At 39.0% G+C, this 22,999-nt stretch overlaps 2 protein-coding genes across 2 annotated transcripts in view; both read left to right on the forward strand.

Moving 5' to 3' along the window:
• Positions 1-878: 878 nt before the first annotated feature.
• LOC128535731 (myosin-2-like) lies at positions 879-14,746 on the forward strand. The gene is made up of 27 exons (XM_053509777.1): positions 879-1,017; positions 1,245-1,331; positions 1,446-1,538; positions 1,666-1,836; positions 3,726-3,818; positions 3,977-4,069; positions 4,263-4,418; positions 4,665-4,757; positions 4,870-4,962; positions 5,284-5,376; positions 5,491-5,577; positions 6,141-6,308; positions 7,301-7,393; positions 7,534-7,626; positions 7,844-7,990; positions 9,141-9,215; positions 9,330-9,422; positions 9,615-9,785; positions 9,958-10,047; positions 10,165-10,291; positions 10,803-11,002; positions 11,339-11,431; positions 11,590-11,754; positions 12,226-12,405; positions 12,493-12,585; positions 13,183-13,361; positions 13,513-14,746. The coding sequence occupies exons 1-26, from the start codon at positions 880-882 to the stop codon at positions 13,294-13,296; spliced, it is 3,099 nt and encodes a 1,032-aa protein (XP_053365752.1). The 5' UTR covers position 879; the 3' UTR covers positions 13,297-13,361; positions 13,513-14,746.
• A 5,364-nt stretch (positions 14,747-20,110) lies between these two features.
• bicc1a (BicC family RNA binding protein 1a) overlaps positions 20,111-22,999 on the forward strand; it is a 59,028-nt gene continuing 56,139 nt past the window's right edge. Inside the window, exon 1 of the mRNA XM_053509888.1 lies at positions 20,111-20,493. Coding sequence (XP_053365863.1) covers positions 20,301-20,493 — 193 coding nt within the window. The 5' untranslated portion in view covers positions 20,111-20,300. The remainder of the gene's footprint in view (positions 20,494-22,999) is intronic.

The following is a 22,999-nucleotide window of genomic DNA, read 5'->3' on the forward strand; positions in this document are numbered from 1 at the left end:
GAAACTATGATGGGTCGGTGGGGCATTATACCATGAGGTCTACTGATGGCATAATGAAGAATGATGAAGTTAAAAAGATGAGGTTCATTTATTAATATATTTTCAAGATTGGCCTTTTTGTTTAAAATCGAACGTAACTATGTATGTTTTAGGAGTGTGTGCGAGAGCAAGTGGCTCAAAGCACTCTCCAGTCTGAGTACCATGCAATGAAGGAGAAATTAAAACACTATGCAGAGTTACTAATGGTACGCTTCTCGCTAAGTCATAATTGCTATATAATTACTATTTGTAACCTAGGCACTTGATTTTTAAGCTCTTCTGCTCCGTGTGTGTTTTAGGAGTGTGGGCGAGAGCTAGAGGCACACAGCATCATGCTGGCACAGAGTGATGAGGTGGACAGGTTAAAACACAAGTTAAAAGAGTTACTGATGGTAAGCTTTTATTATCCACTAAGTCATGATGGGTCTAGTATTTATTTACATTGATGGAAGTTTAAATTAAATATGTGAACTTTATGCACATGAATTTAAAGCTCCTTTGCTCTGTGCTTGTGCTTTAGGAGTATGGTCGAGAGAGGGAGGCTCACAACCAGCTGCAGCTTGAGTATAAAAAGGTCAAGGAAACTCTGAAGCACAGCGAGGAGCAACTGAATATTAACTTTTTTTCTCATGAAACAACAACTGCTATTTTGAAATATGTGTGTGACATGCGTGACATTCTTGTTTAACCACCGTTTGGCCACATTTTATTATGTTGTCTCAACACATTTTATGCCATTTTTAAAAGTGTCTGAGTGTGTGTTTAAGAGCAAATAAAGCAAATAAGCAGTAATTGTTGTACGTCCAGGTCTCACTGGTTGAGGCAGAAGTGGAGCATCATATGGCTGCAGAGACCACTGCTCAGATGGAAGCTGAGAAATCCGAGTTGGCAGACCAAGTGGGGACACTGCAGGACACAGTGCGGGACCTGAGGAAAGGGCTGGGTCAGGCTCAGGCTGAATGCGATGAGCTAAAAAACGTAAGATTAAAACGTACATTAAAGTGTTGGGTGTTTTTTTTGTCTGTTTTTTATTATAAGTGAAGCTTAAGTGCTGTGGGGCTTTTATTTATTTATTTATTTATATTTATGCTGCATAATGAGATAAATTGAACCAAAATTAAAACAATATTTCCATGTATTTATTTATTTAATTATGTCTTTTACTGTGAATATTAAGCACTCAAGTTAAATGTTGTTTTTTTCAGGCATGTGCACAAAAGCGAGAAGCTCAAGTTCAGACGGAGAATGATGAGCTGAAGGAGAAGTTAAAACTCTCTGAAGCTTTATTAATCGTAAGCTTTACTCCTTACTAAATCAAAATTGCTGTATTTTTTTTTTTTATAATTGCAGATGTAAACAATAAATACATGAAATTTAATCTCTTTTGCTCTGTGCTTGTGTTTTAGGAGTATGAGCGAGATCGAGAGGCTTGGAACCTCCTGCAGGTTGAGTATGAGGAGATGAAGGAGACTCTGATGCACGATGAGGAGCAACTGAAGGTAACCATTCTTCTCATGAAACACACATTTTATTTTGACCAACACATTTTAGACCATTCTCATGACTAAGTCTTTGAATGTGTGTTTGTGAGTAAATGAAACCAGTAAGCCTCAACTGTACTTTCAGTTCTCCCTGGCTGAGGCAGAGGAGGAGCTTCAGAATGCTGCAGAGACCACTGCTGAGATAGAAGCCGAGAAATCTGAGTTGGCAGACCAAGTGGGGATGCTGCAAGACACAGTGGAGGACTTGAGGAAACTTCTGTGTCAGGCTCACACTGAATGCGATGAGCTAAAAAACGTAAGCCGGAAACCTTATGGAATTAAGCCATTCTTTTTAATACAAGTGTAACTGCTATAAGGCCTTTTGTTGTTATTCTGTCACGACTCGTCAGATCACACTGACTTGACCAGTTCAACCTTGTCCATATCCAGCTCCATCTCTTACCTTTCACCACCTCAGTTCACTTGGTTGGCCACTAATCCCCTCTTCCCTCTATTTTAAACACCCCCAAACAGCCACCTCTTCCCAAATTACTGTGTCCTATTTCTTGCCAGATATTCTTGCCTTTTTGTCTTGTCGTTGCTTTTCGATCATGACCCTGCTTTTTTATTTCAACCTCGCTTTGTCCTCACACTTCGGATTTAATGCACGTTTGGAATTACCGGCTTTAACTGCTACTCTGTTTGTTTATTGAATTTAATACACGTCTGTATTTATTGGCCACAACTTCTGCATACCGCTCATCAACCATAGGACTGCCTGCTACTGGAACTATCGCTGCTTATGCTTTTCAGCTCTCCCATCATTCAGCCTGCAACATCACCTGCTAAACTGTAAGTGTTGCATCTATCTCCTTCTCTATGCTTGAATCCTACATTCTGTCCTGCGATTGTGACCAGTATAATCTGGCCACTGTGGATCCAGCAGAGTTGGCCCACATGAGGAAGGCACTAGGGAATCAGGGGGCTCTCCTGGGCACACACCAACTTGACATCTAGGAGGTCAAAAGTATGCTTAGAACTGTTATAGAACCTTGGCTTCTCTACCGCCCAGGTTCAGCAAATACAGGCCTCATAAGCTTCAGCTCCCACAACTTTCCGACCCAGTAAAGAATAAGCTATCAGCATAAGCTTTATCTTCCAGCCTCCGAGACCTTATCAACCTGGCAGGTCGCATTGATGCTCATAATCGAGCAGTATTAGTTTTACCAGGACATCAGACCACAACTGCCCGCATCTCCTCCAGCTTTACTAGACCCTGCCGAACCCATGCAGGTGGATTGTACATGTGTCTCTCCAGAGGAATGTCAACTATGACAGTACAAAGGGGAATGCTTTTACTGTGGTCCGATCACTTTGTATAGACTTTTAATTCATGCCCACTAAAAGGTCAGGCACCTGGGTTATTATTCTGGGAGCATAATTCTCAAGATTCCCTCAATGCCATTGAGTCGTCCATTCGTTGGCTTCCCTTGTCTTTATGGCCACCGATTTTCCGCCCAATTTTGGAAAGCCTTCTGCAGGCTCAGTGGCACCACACCAAGCCTCTGCTCAGGTTTTGGACTTTTTGGCTAGACTCAGCATGCACAGTTGCAGTGGCTCCCATTCAACAGGGTCCCCTTGGAGCGTGTTCCAGCCTTTAGATTCCACAGCAGTGACACTACGTATCCTAAGGAAAAACCACCTGCAAGACCAGCTGCTAGTGTCCTTCTCTTACAGCTCATTTGAGAGTGTGTTAACCTACTTCATGTCCACTAGGTACACCATCAGGTCAAAGGCGGACAAGAAAGCTCTCCAGGGGGTGATCAACTCAGCACGGAAAATCATCGACTGCTCTCTGCCTTCCCTGAAAGAACTTTACACAGCATGCTGACCTAAAAGTGCAGCAGACACCCTGAAGGAACCTTTTTACCGGGACATCACTTATTTAAATTGCTGCCTACTCTCAAAGGATCAACCCTTGTTCCATAAGGCTCTCCCTGCCGTTATGTACGTGCCAAATCAACCCACATCCGATGACTAGTCTCTTTTCCATAAGATTCATTTTACAAAAATCAAAAGGATATTTTGAACCTAACTGTTCTGTTCTTATTCTTTTTTTTTTTTAACTTAACAAACATGTCTAATTGCATAATTAACATCACATGCCAGAGTTTAAACCTCTTTTCAATTATGTGTGTGATTTAGGAGAGTGCGCAAGAGCGAGAGTCTCACAGTATTGTTCAGGGAGAGAATGATGAGCTAAAGAAGAAGTTAAAACTCTCTGAAGCTTTACTAATCGTAAGCTTTTCTTCTTACCAAGTCATAATTGCTATAGTATATATATAAAAAAGATTTATCGACATGAGCAATAAATACATAAAATAAAATATCTTTTGCTTTGAACAATAATTACATGCATTTAAATAAATCTCTTTTGCTTTATACTTGTGTTTCAGGAGTATGAGCGAGATCGAGAAGCTTGCAACCTTCTGAAGGTTGAGTATGAGGAGATGAAGAAGACTCTGACACACAATCAAGAGTTATTGAATGTAAGCTTTCTTCTTATGAAACTACAACTGATACTGTAAGGTCTTTGTGTGTGTTTACGTTTAGTAACTTACATTTTAAGCACATTGTTTTCCCTTCCAACTCATTTTAGGCCATTCTCAAGAGTAATCAGTCCGTTTTTAAGAGTATTTAAATGTGTTCAAGAGTAAATAAAGCCACAAAGTGTTCCCTTAGGTTTCACTGCTTAAGGCAGATGAGAAGCTGCAGAAGGCTGCAGAGACCACTCCTCAATCTGAGCTGTCAGACCAACTGGGGACATTGGAGGACACAGTTCAGGACCTGAGGAAACAGCTGCGTCAGGCTCACACTGAGTGTGACGAGCTAAAACACGTAAGATTAAAATGTACATTATTCGTAACGAAAATTGTACGAAATTGTACGTTTTTTTGTTTGTTTGTTTGTTTGTTTGTTTGTTTTTATATAAGTTTAACTGAACCAATATGGGGCCTTTTCATCTTTATGCTGCATGATGAGATAAATTTACTTAAACTATAAATAATATTTTTAGGTAATTTTTTTAAGTGTGAATATAAAACTCAAGATTGAATTTTTTTTTAAATCATGTGTAAAATTTAGGCGAGCGCAAAAGAGCGGGAGACTCACAGCATCGTCCAGGCAGAGAATGATGATCTGAAGGAGAAGTTAAAACTCTCCGAAGCTTTAATAATAGTAAGCTTTCCTTCTTACCAATCATAATTGCGGTGCTATTTTTTTAATATTTGCAGATGTAAACAATAAATACATGAAATTCAATGTCCTTTGCTTTATGCTTGTGTTTTAGGAGTATGAGCGAGATCAAGAGGCTTGCAACCTCCTGCAGGTTCAGTATGGGAAGCTGAAGAAGACTCTAAGCCATAATGAGAAGTTACTGAAGGTAAACATTCTTTTTATAAACCTACAACTGCTATTGTAAGCTCTTTGTGTGTGTCTGTGTACTTTTGGTCACTTGTTTACTCACATTTTTGGGATACGTTATTCCTCCCAACACCTTTCAAACTTTTTTCATAAGTAATCACACATTTTTTAAAAGTTCTTTTTAATATAAGTAAAACCGAACTGCTTTGGGGTCTTTTCCTTATTTATTCTGCATGATGTTATTTGTTTAACCAAAATGAAATTTTTTTTTTTACTTATTGCGTATTAAACATTATGTGCTAGAGTGTAAAACCCCTTTGCAATCATGTCTGTGATTTAGGAGAGCGCACAAGAGCGAGAGGTTTACAGCATCGTCCAAGCAGAGAATGATGAGCTGAAGGAGAAGTTAAAACTCTCTGAAGCTTTATTAATGGTAAGTTTTTCTTATCAACACATAGTTGCCGCAGTATTTTTTAAAATGTTTACCGATGTGAACTATAAATACATGAAATAAATAGATTTCTTTTGCTCTATGCTTGTGTTTTAGGAGTATAAGCAAGAGCGGGAGGCTTGCAACCTCCTTCCATCAGAGAATGAGGAGGTGAAGAAGACTCACATTGAGGAGTTACTGAAGGTAAACTTTCTTCTTATGAAATTTCTTTTTGTGTGAGTGTGTGTGTTTACTTTTGTTCGTTTGTTAACTTACCTTTTATGCACCTATTTTTGAAAGGTTTTTTCATGGTTTTTCCCCTAATTTAGTCATCACCCACCCATCATTAGAGTGCCCCCTCATCAAGGCCACTACTACCAGTCAAGTAGGGGCCAAAGACTGTTACGTTTTCCCTCCGAGCCATCCACCCGCATCTTTTCGCACTGCTCGCTCACGCACTGTAGGAAACAGTATAAGACGTTCTGAGGTCTGCTTGCATGAGCTTACAGACGCCCTTGATTGACCTAGAGCCGTAATTGATGCAAGAGTGCAGTGTACTTCCCATCCCTCCCTCTGCGAGAGCTTGGCCAATCAGCTCTCTTCAGGCACCAAACTTGTGATCTTGTGATACTGCTGTGCCACTCTGGGCCCTCATGCACATTGTTTTTATTCCAACACATTCTCAGTAATCAGTCTGTTTTAAAAAGTGTCTAAATATGTGTTTTAAACTATAAAAAGCAAATAAGCCTTAATTGTTGTACTTTCAGGTCTCACTGGTTGAGGCAGAGAAGGAGCTACAGAATTCAGAGACCCCTGCTCAAATGGAAGCTGAGAAATCTGTGCTTCCAGACCAAGTGGGGACACTGCAGGATGCAGTGCAGGACCTGAGGAAACAGCTTTGTCAAACTCAAACTGAATTTGAAAAGCTTAAAAATGTAAGCAGGAAAACTCATCGCACTAAGATTATATACAACCTTGAAATTGGGAGCGTAATTCGTTTCAGAAGCGTGCTTGTAAATCAAAACACTCGTATATCAAAGTGAAATTCCCCCATATAAAATAATAGAAACTCGGACGATTTGTTCGACAACAAAATATTCATTCTAAAAATGTGTTAATAAAAAAAATCCAAAGTAAAAATAAAGCAAATTAACCTGCACTTTACCTTTAAAAAGGGTAGTGATTGAGAGAGGAGAGGAGAGGATGAGGTGGGGAGGGGGCTGCTGTGTAGGATGACTTTCACACACACACCAGTTTACCGATAGACTCTCACTTAACCAAGCGCGCACGCACACACAAGGGGGGCATGGTGGCTGCTGTGTAGGATGACTTTCTCACACACAGACGCACACACACACACACACACACACACACACACACACACACACACCACTTTACAGAATAGAGACTCACCCTCACACAAGCACGTGGGTGAGTCTCTATTCGGTAAACTGGTGTGTCCCATACACACAAACACAAAATAAATATGCTTTACGCGCACACACGTGGTCACAGTGTTATGGTAAATAAGTGAATAATGTCTGCACACTGAGACCGAGCAATAGGAGACGATTACCCACAATTCCACAGCACAAAACCAGAACAACCATTGGCTCAGTTATCACGTGATACTCTGTACTCGTATATCAAGACTCACTCTTTTATCACATCAAAATTTATCAAAAATTTTCCTCGTCTTGCGAAACGCTTGCAAACCGGGTTACTCACAATCCAAGGTTCCACTGTACTTTTATTCATCCCACTGTGGGAAAAATTCTTGATTTCTTAATAAGTGTAACTGAATGGGGTATTTTCATGTTTATACTGAATGATAAGATTCATATACGCAAAATGAAAATTATATTCAAGTGTTTTCTTTTAAAACTGTTAACATTCAGCTATCTTTTCCATCATGTGTGTTATTTAGGAGAGCACACAAGAGCGAAAAGTTCACAGCATTGTCCAAACCGAGAATAATGAGCTAAAGGAGAAGTTAAAATTCTCTGAAGCTTTACTAATGGTAAATCTGTAAATTATGGATCTTTTTACCAATTCATAATTGCTGTTTTTTTTTTTTTTTTACAGAAAAATCTGTAAAGCAAATCTATTAACAATAAATTTATGAAATTAAAGCACCTTTGCTCTATGCTTGTGTTTCAGGAGTATGAGCGAGATCAAGAGGCTTGCAACATCCTGCAGGTTGAGTATAAGGAGATGAAAGCAAATCTGATCCAGAGTGAGGAGTCCCTAAAGGTAACCTGACTGGTCTTTATGCATGTGTTTGTTTACTTTTGTTTACTTGTCTTCTCATCTTTTGGGTGAAGCTTCTATGTGCGGATCAGATGGTCTGCTGTGGCGACCCCTTGCCGGGAGCAGCCGATAGACCAACAACAACTTCTTTCTTTAAAAGTGTTTGTGTATAGAAGTAAATAAATCCTATACAGGTAAGCCTTAATTGTTGTCTCTTCAGGTCTCCCTGGCTGAGGCAGAGGAGGAGCTTCAGAAGGCTACAGAGACCACTGCTCAGGTGGAAGCTGAGAAATCTGAGTTGGCAGACCAAGTGAGGACTCTGCAGGACACAGTGCAGGACCTGAGGAAACTGTTGATTCAGGCTAATGTAATCAGTTACTTTAATAAAACTCCTTAAAAATACCTGCTTGTCTGTTTTAGGGTTTACTCCTGTTCAGTGTCACCTGTAAAAATGACAGAATGATGACAGAACCCACTCCACTTCAGGCCAAATGTCCATACAAAGTCCTAGCTCTGGTTTGGTCCCCATGCCGAGGTCAAACTCCGTCAGACCATAGCTTAACAGGGAGCAATCAGCAAATCCTTCTGCAAACTTCTGCTCACTTTCTTATCTTTCAACGCTGCTCCAACTATTATGCCCCCAGCTCGGCATGAGCCTCATCTGCACAGTTCTCTGTATGACGATGGAACTGGAATCCGTCATTCCTTCCATTAACACTGCTCCCTGTTACATGAGCAGAAGCTTTCAACCTTTCCCACTGAGTGCTTGAAAGCGGCATATATGATCACCCAGGGAGAGGCCGCAAATGGAGAACAGCAAGCAACAGATCTAAAGACAGTGTTCAGTAAATTCTGTGCCATCTCCCTTCCTCCTCATCAACTCTGTGCGTTCGACCTCCTGCCCAGCACAGCTTCACCCTGGTGATGTTTATATTCGCTCTTCCCAATATGAGAAAGAAACCATGAATAAGTACATCTTTGTACTTATCCATAAGCAACAAACAATAAGCTGCCAGAATCTTTTGGCCGTCGTCGTCACATGCCTGGGCAGCCTTCTTGTTAGTAGCCAAGAAAGACAGGACTTTGTGTCCTTGCATTGATTACAGTGATCTTAATGTCATCAAATGTCTGAGACCACCATCGTACTTGACCTGTGACTTGACATCCTTCGTTACATGCCCCCTTAAAACACCCTCTCAGAATCTGTCTCCCAGATTCATCGGGCCATTCACAATCACCAAAGTCATCACCCCCCCACCACCAAGAAGACTTCTACTCTCCACCATGTTCATGTGTCTCAGAGCAATGCTTTGGACTTATGCCCACTGAATACACCGCCTGCCCAGCTCACTTATTGACGCTGGTGAAGCATTCACCATGCATAATAAAAATACCCGTTTGTTTGCTATTGGGTTCACTTATGTCCAGTCTTGCAATTGATATGAAGATTAAGTATTGAAAATTAAGTTTTAAATAGGCAGGTTTAAACTTCTTTTACAATCATGTGTGTGATTTAGGAGAGCGCACAAGAGCGAGAGACTCACAGCATTGTTCAGGCAGAGAAGTTAAAACTCTCTGAAGCTTTACTAATGGTAAGCTTTTCTTCTCACCAAGTCATAATTGCTGTAGTATTTTTTAAATATTTGCCAATGTGAACAATAAATACAATGAAATAAAAAGCCTTTTGCTCTATGCTTGTGTTTTAGGAGTATGAGAGAGACCGAGAGGCTTCCAACATCCTGCAGGTTGAGTATGAGGAGATGAAGAAGACTCTGATGCACAATGAGGAGCAACTCAAGGTAAACTGCTACTATTAGGTCTTTGTGTGTCTGTTTACTTTTATTCACTTGTTCCCTCACTTTTTAGGGACATTTTATTCGTCCCAACACATGTTTAGGCTACTCTCATGGGTAATCAGTCCATTTTTTAAAGTGTCTAAATGTGTGTTTGAGATAAATAAAGCAGATGAGTATTAATTGTTGTACCTTCAGGTCTCCCTGGCTGAGGCAGATGCGGAGCTTCAGAGGGCTACAGAGACCACTGCTCAGATGAAAGCTGAGAAATCTGAGCTCTCGGACCAAGTGGGGACACTGCAGGACACAGTGCAGGACCTGAAGAACCTGCTGTGTCAGACTCAAATTGAATGCGACGAGCTTAAAAAAGTAAGCAGGAAAGCTCCTCGGATTAAGCCTTCTTATTAATATAAGTGTAACTTAAGTGCTGTGGGGCCTTTTCGTGTTTATGCTGCTTAATGCGAAAACTTTTTTTTTTTACTGTGATAATTGCTTAAATTTGAACTTTTTTTTCTTTATAATCATGTGTAAAAATTTTAAGAGCGCACAAGAGCGAGAGGCTCACAGCATCGTCCAGGCAGAGAATGATGAGCTGAAGGAGAAGTTAAAACTCTCTGAAGCTTTACTAATAGTAAGCTTTTCTTCTTACCAAGTCATAATTGCTGTATTTTAAAAAAAGTATTTGCAGATGTAAACAATACAGTTAATACATTATTTTAATCTCTTTTGCTCCGTGCTTGTGTTTTAGGAGTATGAGCGAGATCGAGAGGCTTGGAACCTCCTGCAGGTTGAGTATAAGGAGATGAAGGCGACTCTGACGCAAAATGAGGAGCAACTCAAGGTAAACTCTCATCATATAAAACCTAAACACTATCGTAAGCTCTTTGTGTGTGTGTCTGTTTACTTTTGTTAACTTGTTTCCTCACTTTTTGGGCACATTTTATTCCTTTCAACCCATGAGTAATTCATTTTTCTTTATTTTTGTGTAAATACATTCTGTGCAAATTTCTTTTCTTTTTCTTTTTTTTTTGTAGTTCAAAAGTAAATAAAGCAGGTCTCACTCACTCACTTATTTTCCATACCGCTTTATCCTGTATTCAGGGTCACGGGGACCTGGAGCCTAGGCTTAGGGCACGAGGCAGGGTACAACGTGGACAGGGTGCCAATCCATCGCGGGGCACACACATACACACACTCATTTACACACTACGCCAATTGGGAACGCCAATTAGCCTAACCTGCATATCTTTGGGCTGTGGGAGGAAACCAGAGTACCCAGAGAAAACCCACCAAGTACGGGGAGAAAAGAGACGGTAATCGAACCCGGACCCTGGAGGTGCAAGGCGACAGTGCTAACCACTACACCACCATGCTGCCTAAATAAAGCCAATAAGCCTTTATTGTTGTACCTTCAGGTCTCACTGGCTAAGGCAGAGGAAAAGCACCGGAAGGCTATGGAGACCATTGCCCAGCTGAAAGCCCAGAAATCTGACCTGGGAGACGAGGTGTGTACATTACAAGAAACAGTAGAGAACATGGGAACCTTGCTTTGTGAATCTCAAAAAGACTGTGACAGGCTAACAGATGTAAGTAGAAGACCTCCTTACATTACTCAGTTCCTTTTAATACAGTATAAGTGTGACTCAACTGATATGGGATATTTCATGATATGGGATATTTCCTGTAAACATTAAGCAGTCAAGTTTGAGTTTTCAACTTTTTAAAATTATTTTTTATTCATCTGGCTATTTAGGAGTGTACACAACAACAACACACTCACAGAATCCACCGGAGAGAGAACGATGATCTGAAGGAGACGTTAAAACACTTTCTAATCGTAAGCGTTTCTTCTTACCAAGTCATAATCACTGTAGTATTTTTTAAATATTTGCTGATGTGAATTTAAAGCTCTTTTGTTTAAGGAGTATGAGCGAGAGCTAGAAGCTCGCAACCTCCTGCAGTTTGAGCATGAAGAGGTAAAGGTAGCCATGACGTACAGTGAGGAGGTACTGAAGGTAAACTTTATATTTGCTATTGGTTACTCTTGTTTAATCTTTTTTTTTTTTCCGTTTTTACCCCCCAGCATACTTTGGGCTGTTTGATGAACAATCATTCAGTTTCTAAATGAGTGAGAGTAAATAAAGGCAATAAGCATTAATTGTTGTACCTTCAGGGCTCTCTGGCTGAGGCAGAGGCAAAATATCATAAGGCTACGGAGACCATTGCCCAACTGGAGGCTCAGAAATCTGACCTGAGAGATGAGGTGAATACACTACAAGAAGCATTGCAGAACATGGGAACCTTGCTTCGTGAAGCAGACTGTGATGAGCTAAGAGATGTAAGAACAACAGCTTTTTTTCATGTTTATGCTGCATGATGAGATTTATCTTACCAAAATGTAACTTGTACTTAGTAGGTAACAACACTATTTCCAAATCGCAAATATTTTGGGTCTTCCAAGTGGGCTTCACGTCCAAATCTCTCCTCTCCATGGGAAATGGCTCACCATTACCTTTTTAAGGAATCAGACTGACGGTTTTCCTAAAATTCCTGGAATATCTGGAAATGCGGACAAAAAAGTGCTTTTATTTATTTAATTAAAAAAAAATTTTTATGGAAACCTACAAGGCTGGCTCCAGAAGCCACTATGCACCATCCTTGATAAGTATAATTGAACTCAATGAGGCCTTTTCATATTTTTGCTGCATGATGAGGTTTATTTTATCAAGTTTCTATGTTGTTGTGCCAAATGCAAATGTGAGCACGATGCACTCGTGTTTAAATCCTTTTCCCCATCTTTGTATTTTAGGAGAGTCAGGTCTCTAGGGCAGAACCTGAGAGGAACCACCAGAACATTGATGAGACCCTTGCTCGACTGGCTGCTGAGAAGTCTGACCTGGCAGACAAAATAAAGAGACTACAAGACACAGTACAGAAACTGGGGAACCTGCTCTATGAAGCTCACAGGGACCTTGATGAGCAAGCAAATGTAAGCAGAAACTTGAAAAGCATTAAGCAGCACCTTTAGAATTAAGCACTTATTTTTAACCTATTTTGTCAAATGTGTGCATTTTAGAAATATGAGCAAGTGCAGGAGGCTCACAACATCCTCCAGTCAAACTACAATGAGCTGAAGGAGTCTCTGAAACACAAAGAGGAGTTACTGAAGGTAAGATTTTCTTCTTGTAAAGACAATATGACTGCTATTGTGAACTCCTGCCTTGTAAGCCTGGTAAGTATTTTAAACAGAGTTTCGTACCTCGGAATACGAATGCCTCACAAATTTTTCTGCATACGACGCATTTTTGGCATACTGTACAAGCAAATGAACCAAGCCAAACAAAACGGCAGCTAAGTTGCATGTACTTCCAGGAGTCATTTAAAATGAAGCCAAGCAAAGCGAGCTTACATTTTTTTTTTTTTGCTTTTCATTTTTAAAGAAGCTGGTGCCAAGAGAAATCAAAAATTACGTTTAAGTGAGGTTTAATGTCGATTTATTTAAAATTTTACCTAGTTTACATGTATTTTCTAAATGTTTTGATTGTTTTTCTATGCAATTGTAATGTTGGAAATTGGTAATATTGATAATATTTTTGAATAGCTGGAACAGATTATCCGCATTTACATTATGGCAATTGGAAATATGTGAAAATGCGTTTGCTATACGAATGTTCACCTTTCACCTTAATTTTCATATGCTGAGGATAACTGTATATGTGGATATTTTAAAGCTTTTTATACAATAAATCTGTCTTTTTTTTTACAGAAACATGGCGTAACTTTTGGATCGAAGAAGACAACAGATGTTCAAACAGGGGGCAGTGTGGACATGAATGGATTTTCACTGGAATCTATGATGAATATGCAGTATAAGGAGTGAAAATCCAAAGGACAATGATACTCTTTTCTTATCTGACGAGCAGACCTGGTCTCAGTCACATATTTGTAAGTGATTTGTCCCAATGCTAAGTGAACAGCATCAAATGAACTGAACCCACTGTGGTAAATGTTCTTTCAGTTTTGAAATATTTTAAATATCTGTAATAACTCATTGTAATTAAATATATTAATTAGCTGCCTCCATGTCTTCACTCAGGTCTCCATGGCAGAACTTGAGAAGGATCACCAAAACACTGATGAGACCATTGCTTGACTGGCGTCTGAGAAGTCTGACTTGGAAGACCAAGTAAAGAGACTACAAGACACAGTGAAGAACCTAGAAGGAACTGTTTATGAAGATGAGATGGGGTCAGTCAGACAGGTCCCACCACTGTGCCTGAGAAAGGAGATGCTGTACTTGGGAAGGGAAGTGCTGTGCTTGGGACTGGAGGTGACATGCTTTGGATCAATGGTGCAGTGCTTGGGACTGGAACTGCTGTAATTTTATAGTCAAGCCTTTTGGGTCTGTGATGAATTCAATTCCCTTCCTTCACAAATGGCATCCTGTAATCCATTTTATTTGTTCTGAATTTCATACCATCTTTGGTAATTAAATGTGTATGTTTGCCTTGTTAGGGGGAAATCATGAAAGGCTGCAGAAAATGTCTGTTTAACTTTCCTCCTTTCTTCTGCTGACCTTTGATGTTTAGAATCATTTGCCTAAGATCAGAAGTGTGAGCTACTGTACAGGCCTGGAAATGTGTTTGTTTAAATAATTATTTATTTATTTATCTTTAACGTTGTCCCTTAAGCCATACATATTTTTCATCACTGCCTTAAATACATAAAAATATATATTTTTTATAAAAAAAATTATATGAAAATGTTTTTAAACAATTCACAAAAATGGTTTCAACAATATCAAGAAAAACATTTATCTCAGTAAATAAACTGACACCAAAAAAAATCAGGTTCTTCTTGGTGGTTTGTCCTTGTACAGTTTTCCAAGGGTTTACATGTTTTTGTAAGTGTGGTTTTTTTTATGGGACTTTCCACTTTCAGCAACACAATGTTTGTTTTTTTTTCAGAATACTGTACTGTTTAATCTGCAGAATAACAATTTATTTGATGATTTCACACCTGTTTGTTATAGGAACTAGGACTGTTATAAATATTTTAACGTAATGGTATTTCAGTTAAACTTTACTGTAAAACAGTAAAAACCTGGCAAATGATATCTGGCATCTTCTCTCTGCTACTCGCCCACCTACTTTACTAAAATGAAATTCTGTCAGCTTCTTCAGCACCTTTGGCAATCTTTACTTTAAGCTGTTTTCAGTGCTCTTATGGTGAACTCCATTTAAATACAAATAGTAATAATTAAATATGTATATAAATAAATAAATAAATAAAGGTGGCATGGTGGTGAAGTGGTTAGCACTGTCGCCTTGCACCTCCAGGTTCCTGGTTTGATTCCCGTCTCACGTCTTTGTGCTTGTTCTTCCCGTGCTTGGTGGGTTTCCTCCAGGTACTCCGGTTTCCCGGCGTTTCCAAATTGTCCATTTTGTGTGTATCCTGCGATGAACTGCCACCCTGTCCGGGGTGTACCCCATCTCACGCTTCAAGTCTGCTAGGATAGGATCCAGGCCTCTTGCGGTTCTGTATACAGAATAAAGTGGTATACAGTAGAAGGTGAATAAATAAATAAATACGTTTAATTTAAAAGCCTGTTGCTGGTATTAGCTTGTGTTGTGTTGTATGTTGATTATGAAAGGAATAAACAGTTTATAAAATATGTACATTTAATGCTTTAATGAAACATGGACACCCACCTACAACAGTAGCATGAATCTTTTTATATTAATAATAAGACTACAACCAAACTGCTTAAAAAAAACAACAACAGGCTAACAACAGGCAGATTTGGCTAACTGTGGTTTGTTGAAAATGAAAATGAAGCTTACAATTGTCACTTTAGCTTTCAAGATGGTCTACTGTGCCAATGTTAATGATCCTGATGGGAATGCCTGAGCTCAACTGCATGTTTAAGTCAACAGATTTTAAAGAAATGGCTAAAATATACAAGCAGAGTCATATAGTCACATAGGATAATAAGCTCTTTTCACATTTTTTTTCCAAAATTGTGGAGTAGTAGATGATGAACAAATGGTTAGGTGTGTTATGTGACAAAAGAGTAGCAGCAAGAATAAGGGGGGTATAGGACAGTGGTACTGTAAGACTAGCAATGCTTTATGGCTTAGAGACAGTAGGACTGAAGAAAAGACAGGAGGTAGAGATGGAGGTAGCAGAGTTTGATGTTTTTTTGGAAATAAAGTCAGAGAGGCCAGATTGAGGTGGTTTGGACATGTTCAGAGGAGAGATTGTTAATATATGGGTAGAAGGATGCTGAGGTTGGAACTGCCAGACAGGAGGTCTAAAGGAGGACCAAAGAGGAGATTTATGGACGCAGTGAAATAGGACATGAAGTTAGTTGGTGTGAGAGAAGAGGATACAGAGGTTAGGGTTAGATGGAGGCAAATGATTCGGTGTGGCGACCCCTGAAAGGGAACAGCCGAAGAACAAAGAAGAAAGAAGAAGTGTACTTGTAATCATTCACTAGTTGGAATGTACAGTACATGGATAAGGGTGACAGTGTAATCCATTTATTATTTTTTATTAAATAAAAGCATACAGTATAAATGAAACCGGTGAAGTTTAGAGGAAAAAGAAAGCTAGGTTACCATAACAATTGTTGGATTTCAAACCAGTTTTAAATGTAATTTTTATTTGTGGGAAAACCAACAATACCAGGTAATCCAGGTTTTTCTGTGGTCTAAGGTAAAAGAATGAGTTACAGATGATAATTGCTTAATGTTACCACATTTCTATGTCCACTTCTCTTATTGTTACTTGTAATATAGTTTGTCTCTGCAACAAAGCCTCAGATTGTATCAAACACACACACACACAAAATAAAAGACTTTTCGATCAAGAGAATGACCTAGGCATTTACAGCTCTAATTAAGATATACTGTACTGTATTATGTCATTCAATTTGATTTGGAAATTTTAGCCTTTACTGGACGAAAGATTTTATAGAAGTATATTGGGAGGAATAAAACAAGTAAACTATTTGCAGTGAATAAATTGGTCACAAATTTTTAACTGATGTTCAACAAAGTCAAAAGTAAATTTCTAACTCACATTTCTTAGCTTATAAAACAAAAAAATAGCCATGAGTGTTAGTGAACACACCCATTAAACATACAAAGTGATGTTGGAAAAAGTAAGTGAAACACTGGGCTAATGATGTCACTTAACGCTAACTGGAGACAGGTGTTAGCAAACCTGGAGTCCAAGCAATGAAACAAGAATGCAAATGTGGTTTAGAGCTAACTCAAGTCATAAAAACAATCAAACAGTGTTAATGTGCTACTCACAAGCAGCATCAGCGGATGTGAGCCATGCCTCGCAAAAAAAAAAAAAAAGATCTGAGAAGACCTACGATCAAGAGATGTTGATTTGTATGGAGCTGGAACGGGTTACAGAGCAATCTTAAAAAGTTTAGACATCCTTCAGTTAGACAGTTAGACAAATTGTATATAAATGGAAAAGACTTGATGCTGTGGTTACTCTCTATAGACATGGCCGCACCGCCAAGATCATTACAAAGGCACAAAACAGACTGCTCAGTGAAGTGGAAAAAAAAAGACCCTAGAGTAACAGTTAAAGTCCTGAAGGATTCATTGGAGCTGGTTAACATCTATGTTCATGAGCCAACCATATGCAAAGTATTGAACAGGCATGGCATCCATTGCAGGACTGCAGTGAGGAAGACATTGCTCCTCAGAAAACATCACAGCATGCATGAACTTTGCCAAAGACCACCTTGACACTCCACAACACTACTGGGAAACAAAGATAGTACTGTTTGGGAAGAACACACAGCAATACATATGGAATAAAAATAAAACCACATACCAACATGAAAACAACATCCTCACAGTGAAATATGGTGGAGGGAGCAACATGATTTGGGGTTGCTTTGGACCTGGACAGCTTGCCATTGTGGAGGAGACATAAATTCCCAAGTATCCAAAGTTTTTCCAAAATATCCTACACGGTAGCGTCAGGGTGGCTGTCTGCAAGCTGAAGTTTAGAAGATGCTGAGTGATGCAGCAGGACAATAACCCTAAACACTGAAGCAAATCCACTACAGAATGGCTTCAGAGACACAAAAAACCCTTCTTTTGGAGCGGCACAGTCAGAACCCAGACCTCAACCCAATAGAGATTTCGTAGAATGACATCAAGAGAGTCGTTCAGCCCAAATGTCCTTACGAATATGGAAGCAGTTCTGTATTCCCCAAAATCCCGCTGAAGGTTGTGCAGATCTAATCGAGGTCTGGTACAGAAAGCACTTGCTTGAGGTTATTGCTGCCGAAGGTGGTTCAACCAAATATAAAAACACAGTTTTAGTTACTTTTTCCACCAGCCCTTTGTACAGTATGCTTAACTGGTGTGCTCAAAAAGACATTAAAAAATGAATGGTTTTTTTTTTGCAGTTTAGAAAAAAGTTAACTTTTGTGACATTATTGAACATTTGATCACATTTAATCACCAGTTTATGCAGAAAACCAGCAAATGGTTCACTTAAATTTTCTTGCCACTGTATATTTTACTAATAATACTACTAACAACAAAATTTGCAAACTAATAACAAAACAACATGACCTTTATCCTGATGAAAAGATACTAATAATGCTAAAAATGATCACACAAGCTGCTGTTGCTGGAGAGGAAATGGGACTAGGGGGGAAAACATCATGATTTATTACCTTCAAAATAAAGGGGAAATATGGGAATTGAATTCTCTGGAACATCAGCTACTGTAATTAACGCAAATAAACCTGACTAGCAAAATAGCTACTTCATCTCAATATGTACAGTATGTATTTCATTTGTTGTTTTGTTCTGTATTTTGCTGATCTTTTTGAAGTTTCTAGTTATAACGTCAATCATATACTGTACAGTCAAAAACCTTTACACACATCATACAAAAACGGATGTCATGCCAAAATTGGGCTTGCAATTTCTTTTAAACTGTATTTTTGTTTTCGGGGTCAGAATAATTGTCCAACATACAGTACATCTTTAAAAGAAGAAATCCTCAAGACTTCTGACTGTAAACTTAAAAACTCCAGTTCAGTACCACGCACTGTAGCAGCAGCTGCAGCAAAATGTTTTATGGAGGAAAAACACTGACTGTTTTAGAACATTCCTTTGTAACCTTGGGTCATTACCGACAGCATTTGTGGCTCATGAAACGTGTGTTAATATTTCTTTTTAAGCACTAGTTGATTAGTCAGTGAGGCATAAAAAATGTCTGAGTTTTAACCTTTTTTCGAATTCGGAATTAGTTATAGTAACAAAGGCATTCACGTTCTCAGACAAATAGATTTTTAAAGGTATGAACGCTTCGTCTTAGCTCACTTTATCATGGACTCAGACGTTAAGATCTGCCAAAAAACAATAACAGTGGTCATTGTTTTTTGGCAGATCTTAACGTCTGTGGCAGATGTTAAGATCTGCCAAAGCAGCTTTACAAAATAATATATCGAAAAGTATGAGGAAATATGTGTAAATGATAATCATCAGATTGTCCCTGATGAGCGAACCGAGGGCAACGATGACAATAAAAAACTCTCTGAGATAACAATAGGAAGAAACCTTGAATGGAACCAGGCTAAACAAGGACCGCATCCTCATTTGGGTCATAACTGATACTTGAGCAAGGATTTTGCATTCATACTGTGTGTTAGGACGCTGGAAGTTCAGGAATCATCTGGCTTTGCTGAGACATAACTGTTTGTCATCAGCATAACTAATACCATGCTTACAAATTATGTTGCCCAGAGAAAGCATGTAGAGAGAAAATAGCAGTGGGCCTAAAACAGGACACTGTGGAACATCAAACCTGACTTTTGAGTGTTTTGTAAAATGGTCACCATTTAGATCTACAAAGGTCTAATGATCAATCAGATACGACCTGAGAGAGGGTAGGACCGTTCCTCTAACTCCTACAACATCTCCAAATCTACAGTATTTAAAGAGAATAGTATGATCAGTGGTGTCAAAGGCTGCACTAAGGTCAAGTAACACAAGCAAAGAGACAGTAGGAGGTGATTTACTATTTAACCAGTGCCGTGTCTGTGCTATAATAAGGCCTTAATCATGAACATTTCCTGAATGTTATTCCTATGTAGATATGGACATAGCTGCTGTGCTATAATCCTTACTAGGATCTTGGAGATTCAGGGAGGTTTGAAATTCGTTCAAGTCTCTTGAAGTAGATTTAATATAGTAAGATTATCACCTGATTATTAAATTGTCAGGTTTTAAAGCCTGATTTTTTTTTGTTAGATGGTTTAATTATGTTAATAAAAAATCATGAAGTCCTCACTACTACATGGTATTGATGTGCATGCTTCTGTGGTAGTTAATAATTACTTGTAATTACTAGTGTTAACAGAAATGCCTAGATTGCTATCTAGATTGGATGTATTATCATCAGTGGTACTGTATAAAAGAAAAAAAAAAGTGAAACTGAGGTGATGAGAAGGTTTTTTTTCCAGAGAAACTTGAAATGATATCCTCTCCCTTTTTTTTTTTTTTTACACTTCGTGGGGTTGTGCGCATGCGCGCGTAACTTTGGCGCTCCATAGAAAGTTGAATAAAGTGGGCGTGGCGACGAAGAGGAAAAGTGGGCGGGGATTCCATGTTTCTGGCATGAACGCACTCGTGGATTCTGTTTAGGTGAGAAAGTCTTAAGATATGGTTTGGGGTGAAAGGAGAGGGGCTTTGTGAAGAAACAAACACCGCTGAAGTCGGAAAAGCTCCACTAACGTACGGGAATGTTTCTTATTTTTATTACTGTATGAAAATCTCCCCAGACTCCAAAGCGAGTTTCGGAGCTGTGTGTCTTTAGCGGCGGTTCGGGAGCGACATGGCCGCGCAGCGCGTCCCTCTGAGCGGCTGCTCTCAGCACTCTGACCCGGGCTCGAACAGCGAGCGGAGCGCTGACTCCCCGCTGCCCGCCTCGGAGAGCGACTCGAGCGGCCACGTGTCCCCGCCCAACCCGGACTGGACCGAGGAGAGGTTCCGTGTGGACAGAAAGAGACTAGAAACCCTGTTATTAGGTAGGTTTATGCACTTAAAAAAAAAATTGTGGAATCTGCATTCTGTTTTTAACTGGTTGTCAAAATACTGTCATTTTTTTCATAAAATATATAATAATAATAACACCAACAAATGTTTTTCTTACTTCTAGATACAACTTTGTTTCTCAGGATGCGTGTAAATGTTATATTCTTATACATTAAAAAAGAAAAAGTTACTTTGTTGCTTTGCCTGCTTTCTTTCTTTATTGGAAATAACAGCCTGTTTGCTTCAGGAAATGTTTCTAAAATGTTAATATTTCTATCTGCTGTTTGGGTCTGAACTATAAACAAAACAAACAAACAAGAAATAATGGTTGCTTTTGCATCAACTTATTTTCTCAACAAAGCTCAATATGACACTAACATCCTTTATTTTCCCTCTTGATATATTGCTTTAATATGCAAACGTTTTCATGTTATTATAATAAATATTGCCCTTTAGTTCAAGTTTATCGGCCTGCTTCTGTCACCAGTTTATTGTTGTTATTGCACTTTTGTAAAACAACCACCGGTTGCTTTTACTCTTTTTTATAATCACCCGCTAGACCGAATTCATGTTAAGTACATTCTCTGTACGTCCACTTTCTTAGGAACACTTGTGCACCTGCTCGTTCATACAGTTACCCAATCAGCCAATCATGGCATCATCCTCTGTGGATAGAAAAACTGCAGGCACAGGTCAAAAGTTTTATATGATGTTCACATTTAACATCAAAAAGTGGCATGGAAGTGTAGCGGTTAGCACTGTCGTTTTGCACCTCCAGGGTCTGGGTTCGATTCCTGGCTCGGGTCTGTGTGCGTAAGGTTTGCGTGTTCTTCCAGTGCTTGGTGGGTTTTTTCCAGGTACTCAAATTTCCTCCCACATTTCAAAGACGTGCATTAGATTAATTGGCGTTCCCAAATTCCTGTGCCCTTTAGTGAATTGACACCTGCCTACCTATTGAGACCACCTACTTTGACTTGTGCCCAGAGACTTCAGGTAACAGGCTACCCGCTACTTTGTACAGGACAAGTGGTATAGAAGTTGAATGGATAGAACATAAGAATAAAGAAAAAGTCTCATCTCTGAGATTATGGTTATTGATTCTAGGATGCCTAGTTTGAGTATTTGAGAAACCTTCTGCCATGTTCTCACACCTTAAAGGCGCAAGCAGTGGCAACTTGGTTGTGCTGAAGCTTGAACCTGGGATCCAATCAGTTAACACCTAAACCACTGAGCTACTCGTCCATGTTCATGATTTTCTCACAGAGTGGTGCGGAAAACAAAGATCATCCTATCTGTAGCAGAAACGTCACGCTGATAAAACACATCTGAGAACAAATACCAGACTGGTCTGAGCTCACAGGAAGTCTGTAGTGATTGGCGTAAACACTCTGTACAACCGTGGTGAACAGAAAAGCATCTCAGAATGTACGGCACATTGAACCTGAAGCCACAAGAACATGAACTCATGACCATCATGGGTACAGACTCAAGCGAGCTAGACAGCTAAAGATTGGACAAAACACTTTTTTACCCCCATCTAATCTTCGATGGTTTAATTTCATCAAGCCCGTAACTATTGAAGCATCAGGTTCCTGTTCCTGACACGAGTAGAATCCGATATGGTCTTCGACTGGTCTAGTTTATCTTCCTCAAGCCTCTAAATTTTGATGAAGACTGATGACTGTTTGTGGTGCTGTATCCTTCCAGGTGGCTTAAACAATTCAGATTTTTTTTAAGTCAACAAGATGCTTCCACCCAAGTTGATGTTTTTTTAGATGGAGTTCATGTCATTCTGTGTAAACTCAAAGCACTGTTGTGTGCAAAAAAAAAAAAAAATCTTCGGAGATTCTGAAATACTCACATCAGATGCAGCTGTTGTCACATTTCTTTCCTTCATCTTGATGTTTAATGTGAATTGAAGCTCTTGACCTGTATCTGCATGCCATATGAGTCATTTTCTAAAGCTGAATATAAGGCTTAGGAGTGTGTATAGTAACTTGTATTGTGCATCTGATTGTTGTATTTATATGAGATTTTAGTCCCTAAGAGTCCCTTGTATACACAAGACCATGTGTGGTCCACTTAAAAAAAAAAAAAGAGAAGCTGCCAGTTGTGACTGAAGTTAGCATTAAGTACAGTTACCTTCTCATGGAAATTCAGTATTACGTCTATAGTAACAACTAACACAGTGATTTGTACAACAGATTTCTGTTTTTCATCAGAAACTGATTAAAAACATGTGTAATGGATAATTGTAATGAAATTTCCTATGAGAAAACATTTATGGCAGGATCTCCAGTTTTGGTTTATTATTCTTAAATAAATAATTAATTAATATAGTTGGTTAATTACTGTGGTATGAAAGAAATAAAATAAGTTTAAACTTATTTTTTTTTGTTAGTAAAAAGTAAGTAATTTCAGGGCGGTAACAGTAACAGCACTTTTTGTGTCAAGTCATATTATACCTGGCTGTTAGGTTTTTTATTTAAAAAAAAAAAA

Source organism: Clarias gariepinus, chromosome 13, assembly GCF_024256425.1.
Source record: "Clarias gariepinus isolate MV-2021 ecotype Netherlands chromosome 13, CGAR_prim_01v2, whole genome shotgun sequence".
In the NCBI taxonomy this organism is placed as follows: Eukaryota; Metazoa; Chordata; class Actinopteri; order Siluriformes; family Clariidae; genus Clarias; species Clarias gariepinus.